General features: G+C 39.2%; 1 protein-coding gene across 1 annotated transcript; it reads left to right on the top strand.

Annotated features, from left to right (window-relative positions):
* Window positions 1–4,651: 4,651 nt before the first annotated feature.
* Window positions 4,652–5,990, top strand: LOC148028943 (major pollen allergen Bet v 1-G-like). The gene is made up of 2 exons (XM_087687706.1): window positions 4,652–4,918; window positions 5,419–5,990. Exons 1-2 carry the CDS (start codon window positions 4,735–4,737, stop codon window positions 5,709–5,711), a joined length of 477 nt encoding a protein of 158 aa, XP_087543832.1. The 5' UTR covers window positions 4,652–4,734; the 3' UTR covers window positions 5,712–5,990.
* Window positions 5,991–6,408: the final 418 nt, after the last annotated feature.

Genomic DNA, 6,408 nt, shown 5'->3' with positions numbered 1-6,408 from the left:
CGTGGGAGGCAGAGTTTGTAAGGATATTTTGATTTTTAGTTTTTTAAATTTTATATTTCTTTCAATTCTTTATATAATTTATTCTAACATATTGTGTCTCATAATTGTTTGTATATATCATAATTGTTTTGCAGACTACTATCGTTGGTAGGATAACTACTCCTAGAGAGGTAGGTTATCATTGAGGCCATAACTGCGTAGCCACATGGCTTCACTTCTATAAGGAGGGTCTCATCACTGAGGACCAATACAACCGGGCTATGAGGATTCGACAGCCAGAGGAGGTATGTTTTTCTTACTTTCTTATTAAAAGTATAGCTAATTATAACTTTTTCTCTACCATGTCTACATAAGCAACCTTGATCTTTTGTGTGTGTAGGCGAACCCGGATGTGGAGCATAGCGAGGAGGGGGATAGCAATGCTAGTAGCCATGGTGGTACTAGCGAAGATGTTTCTTCTTCAGATTCGTAGAGGAGCACCATACCTCCTCTATGGCCTTGTTTTCTTATATATGTATTATCCATCTTTGAGCCTACTGCTTACGGCCACGCTTTAGGTCGCAAGCACTTAAACTTCCCATGTAAATGCTTTTGATCTATAATGAATACATGGACTTTTATTTTCAATTCTCGTGCTTTTAGATCCATTGTCTTTTTCCCAAATGCACAATCTGATGTATGGGAGGGGGGAAAAAAAAAACCAGAGAGTGACCACATGCTCTCTAGTTTTTTTTTCCAGTTCTGTTTTGCGCATCTATCTGCACGTCTAAATTGCAGAAAATGTGCGTTTATAAGCGCGTCTACAATGCAGAGTACACGCGCTTATACACGCACTAGATAATTCAAATTTAAAAATATATATATATCTTTTTTTAAAATGAGATTTTTTGTTTTCCGTTCGCGTCTATGGGTGCTTGTAAAAGCTCGTCTATGAGCGTGTTTATATGCCCGTCTAACTGCCAGATAGATGCGCTAATAGACGCACAAAATAAATTAAATAAATAGCAATTTTGGTTTATTTTGCGCTTGTATTCACGCGTATATATGTGCGTCTATTGCGCATCTATTTTTGCGTGTAAATTCGTTCATACATGCGATTATAGACGCGACACTGTAGACGCGCGGATAGACGTGCCCGTAAGATTTTCTCTATATTCAAAAATCACGTCTAAAAGTGCGTCTATGAGGCCTTTTTGTTGTAGTGTCTCTCAATATACACAAATTAAACCCTAAACAAGTAAAAGAGAGAGAGAATGGACTCACCATAAAGATTTGCAGGAGGGTTTGGCGGCTCCTCTTCACGACGGCGGCTCCTCCTCTCCTTCGCGAACAGCGGCGGCGATGGCGGCGGTGGCGTAGCAAGCCTTCTTCCTCTCCCTCTTTCACCCTCTATGCAAAACAATCGCTTTCTCTCTCTCGCTCTCCCTCTCGAAATGTTTCACGAATGCACGAAATGAAACTCGCTCGGGTTTTGGCCCACTTTTTTTTCTCTGTGGGGCGTCATTATTTGCGTCACTATTAGCGTTGCATTTGCGACGCAAATAGCAACGCCGCTATTCTTGCATCGCTACCCACCGTCGCTATACCTGCATTTCCTTGTAGTGGTTATTGGCGTCGTTATTAGCGTCACAAAGCATCGTTATTAGCGTCACTATCAGCGTCACAATATCGACGAAAATAGTGACATTGATAATGATGCTAATACGGATTGTTCTATGGCATCGCCAATAACGATGCTTTTTGCAACGATGGGGGCAAATTTTTTTATTTATATTTTCGTCGCTTTTAACGTCGGTAAGGCCTATATCTTGTAGTGAATAGAAGGACTCTCCTTGAAATTTCTTTTTACCGTTCTTATTTTTATTGCCATTAGTAGAAAATACAACATCTCCATTGGTAGAGGAACCACCTTTTCCTTTTGCATTGGTAGAGAATGCAACATCTCTAATATTGCTACTAGCTTCTTGGGCTTTATGCCATAACTTGTCCATTAATAGTGTACAAAATTCTTGAAATGTCAAAGTTTAGGGTCTCACTTGAGTGTTTAGAGTAGTTATCAATCCATCAAACTTTGATGGACAAATCCAAAGACACCTATGAGCTACCTCCTCTCACTAGTCTTTTGTATCCCAATGCTAGTCATTTGGTTGCACAAATTCTTAATCTGAGTGATGAATGCTTCAATTGTCTTCCCTTCATTGAACTTCTTTATTGCTAGTTGATTCTCTGAGTTTTGAACCATCATTTAGTTTTACATTTTGTAGTGACTCCTCAATATATTCTAAGCCTCTAATGCCTTAGTTATATGTTGAATCAAGGTTAAAACACTATCAGAATAGCTTATATCTAAGGTACACAATACATCTACATTCCTTTATTTCCAATCTTGTAGAAGATTTGTACTTGGAGGAATCATAACACTCAAAATTGATTGGTTGGGCATGGTTGTGCTTCTAGGTGAGTTCCCAACACCATCTCTAGAAGCTCATAAGAATCAAAAATAGTTATAATTTTAAACTTCCATAAAGTGTAGTTTGTACCATCTAACTTATCTTCACTAAAGGTTGGTGAATGTATAGTAAGAATTTGAATTATCAATATAGCAACACCACTATTTGATGCATGAGATGACATTGCTCCTCTTCACTATTAAAGCCCTTTTCTCTCATGTACTCATTGTGATATCATGTAAAAGTACATGAAACAATGAACATAATCTAAGCAAGGACTAGAGAATCCATAGGAAATATGAGAACAACAAGGATATTCCTTTTATAGCTAAGAAGGTAGTCTGATCGGCCTATCTGACCATATTATAAATTTTTTCAAATTGGCCAAGGAATATTTGCTTTGTTGTTTTGCAACTCAATGTAGTGTGCCTCAAGTTGCTACCAACTTAGCAACTCTATCTATCACAAATACTAGACCTAGAAAGGTTTTTTTTTTCCATCCAATCACATAGATCTCATTTCACATGCAAGTCAAGACCCAATTAACGTCCCAGGCTCACACATGGTATCTTCTAATAATGGGTGCCTTACAACTTAGAGCACTATGGATTATTTCTACCATTTAAAAGGGTGGGACAGTGAGTATATCTAACATGTGGCTCATGGCTTCTCACCTTAATAAGACTCTGATGATGTAAAAACATTGAGAGAGGGGGGGGGGGGGGGGGGGAAGGATAGGAGGGATTGAGTTGTTATGAGACACACACCATACATAGAGAATGCAACCAAGATAGGAAGCTAAAAACCATGTTCTTCTTCTCTTTCTTTTTTGTAATAATAACATAAAGTAAGTTCCTTAGGCAAGGTTGGACGAGAGGAGTTTTCTTTTGTGGCCAACTTGCATACATAATTGACAAGTGGTCCATAATGTGAATATGCTAAGTAGCGATCAAGTTAGATAGACATTGCATAATTCGATAGTAGGTGGACTGGTTGTAAAGTTATCATGAAAGCATATGCCAATGTAGGTATAAACCACTCTAGTGGTGTGAATGTGAAATGATCATTCATCTACATGAGTGCTGAGCTTGACAGCTCAACAAATAGATGGAAAATCCATCTAGTTTTCATAAAGATCTAGCATTATATAGTGTTGTTTCAAGATAATGTTGATTCCAATATTCTATTGAAAACATCAGAAATTGTTATCTTGACTTTAGTGCTTTGAAAAAGAGGAAAGTAGTGATGTTTCAAAAGCTAAAAATCAAGTTTATAAATACTCTTAAGTATGCTAATGTCATCGCATTCAAAGTAAGCATGAATCATGTGAGAATATTTTACAACATCACTTTCCACATTGAATATTGGGCATGTGACATTGAATAAAAAGGCATCGCTTTCCTCATTGCATATTGGACTGACGGGTGACCTTTAGTTAGGGGAGAAGCCCCAGCATAGATAACTAAAATATGGGGACGGCAAGAAACTTTCAAGCTCTTTTGTAAGTTGATAAATATATCAACTTCTTGCCATACTCGTGTAGGGTAGGTGTACCATGATCTTATACTTCATTCCTTATCCAAAGGAGCACACAGAATTGGGAAGATTAGAAACGTCAAAAGGGTTACACGATACATCTTCCTTATAAAGAGGAGGAGGCGGAGATCACGAAAGTCTTCGAACTCGATACAAGGCATTTCTTTATAAGGACAAGGCCTTCAATTGATGGAGCTAGAGACTCGACAGCATTATGTACTTGGTCGATATAAATATAACACTTTCAAGCTTATCTATAATCTCTTTTTCCTTCTCCTCCTCCTCTGCTCCTCTCTCTCTCTCTCTCTCTCTCTCTCTCTCGCGACTTGTTTATCCCTCTCTCGTTGCTTCTATGACTTTCGAGGCGCGTAAAATATAGTTGTATACATATACCTATTCATAATACATGTATTGCTTCTCTCTCTCTCTCTCTCTCTCTCTCTCTCTGTGTGCGTGAGAGTACTGGCTGTCTCTTCATCTTAGATCTTCGGATGTAATTGGACGGGGACCCGCCGTCACCCACGTGAAGAAACCTTAAAAAAGAAGCTCATGAATGGTGTTCTATGGACACGAGATCGGCGTGGGAATGAAGATCAGGGACGACTAGGCAACCGTCCAATCTGTAATAACGTTGCAGTACCGTAATGCCTTTAAAGGAGAAGCGACGAGGCCTGGAGATAGACAGAAGGCGCACCCCAGAGCGAGAGAGAGAGAGAGAGAGAGAGAGAGAGAGAGAGAATCGTCGATCATGAAGGTGGTGAAGCATGAGTTTCAGGTGGGGCAGCCGGCGGAGGCCATCTGGAGGGCGCATGTGAAGAACTTCCAGGTGACGCTTCCCAAGGTCGTACCCCAGCACTACAGCTCCATCGAGTACCTCGACGGCCCCCCTCTCGCCCCCGGCGGCGTCTTCCGCATCGACTTCAACCCCGCATGTAAGCCATACCACTACCATATCTCTCGTATAATTACCACTCTAGCCTGTCTCTCCTATAATTATCACTTTGACATGCTTGTATACTATAAGGTTACGTTAATTGTTGCCTCATCTCGCCTTGCACAAGAAGTTTTTGGCATTTTCCCATGTGGACAAAGGATTTCAGAAGGGGCTTTTTTCCCTTGTTTTTCTATGTTTAACATCATGAGCTTCTACATGGAGGCATCACATACCTAGCTACATACCATTGGGGGCAGGGGGATTGTCATCCCAAGCTAGGGGCCAACAACCCCCTACCCCAATGGCACCTAGCTAGGTATGTGAATCCCTCCCTTCTAGAAGCTCTAGGAAATAATCACAATTTTCTCTCTTTACAAAAAGGAAACTAATCTTAATAAAAAATCAATGAATTCAATCAACTCAACACAATGTTACAATGTAGGGGAGTTACAATGACAACTTGTCTAAAACTTCTTGTGTTGGCTCTTTCCTCTATAGCTTTTCCTCACTTTGACTACCTCAAGGCTAGATTTGATATCATCGACCATGACAATCTCTACTGCAAGGTCACCATCTTTGAAGGAGGGCACCTTGGAAAGCATGAGAATGCCACCTTGATTTACACCTTCAAGGTGGAACCTACGCCAGGAGATCCAAGTTCTTGTATTGAAAAATGGACATTCGAATTTGATGAAGTTAGGGAGGATGAGTTCCATGATTTCATAAAGGATGAGATGAATGTGCTTGGTAAATCACTTGAGGTGCATCTCTCATCAACTACCACCAACTAGTGTGAATCCTGGGCAACTAGCCATAAGATGATATGTTGCCTATAAAATGGTACCAAAAGACACCAACGATAGCCTATAATGGTATAGCTACATCCATGACTTAAGATCTCTAATATTGGCGAACATTATTCCATTGTGTTTATTCCCATAAGACCCTATATATGCTCTATGATGACACAACGTTAATACATTCTTGCAAATGATCACTATACTTTGTAACATATTGGTTTCTTATCTATATATTGTAAGAAATAAAAGTTGGGCCACCTTCAAATGTCACTTTGCAAATTGTTTATAAATAATCTCCTTTACATGTATGAGCTTTAATAAGCATCAATTGTGTAAATATAATTTAAGCCAACCTATTCACTCTAAACTAGCAAAAGTTCACCTCAATTTAATAGATAATCAGCACAAGGTTTTGTATGTTGTCATAAAAACACTCCCAAGACCAAGACAAGCATAGCCAATACCACCATGACCTTAACTACAACACCTTGTTGAGAAGGATGAAAGAATGATATCATGTATCCATTTAGAAGTATTTTTGGTAAATAAAGTAAGGGTCATAAACACTTATACTACAAAAAATAGTGGTAAAAGGAAATTCAAAACTTAGATAAATAAGCTTCCTAACCCTTAAGAAATTTTGAATGTACACGGTAGTGTGTCACCTTCTTCCTTGCAAGATTCACAC

The sequence above is a fragment of the Lygodium microphyllum genome, chromosome 11 (assembly GCF_053477565.2).
Source record: "Lygodium microphyllum isolate KBCC chromosome 11, Lygodium_microphyllum_v1.1.10, whole genome shotgun sequence".
Classification (NCBI taxonomy): Eukaryota; Viridiplantae; Streptophyta; class Polypodiopsida; order Schizaeales; family Lygodiaceae; genus Lygodium; species Lygodium microphyllum.
Note: the sequence above shows the minus strand (reverse complement) of the source record. Positions and strands in the feature narration are given on the sequence as shown.

What these genes read in the sequence shown, in the direction of transcription:
- LOC148028943 (XM_087687706.1), top strand. Translation starts at nt 4,735, where the DNA reads ATGAAGGTGGTGAAGCATGAGTTTCAGGTGGGGCAGCCGGCGGAGGCC. An exon ending in CATCGACTTCAACCCCGCAT is followed by an intron (nt 4,919 to 5,418) that starts GTAAGCCATACC and finishes TTTCCTCTATAG; the next exon opens with CTTTTCCTCACTTTGACTAC.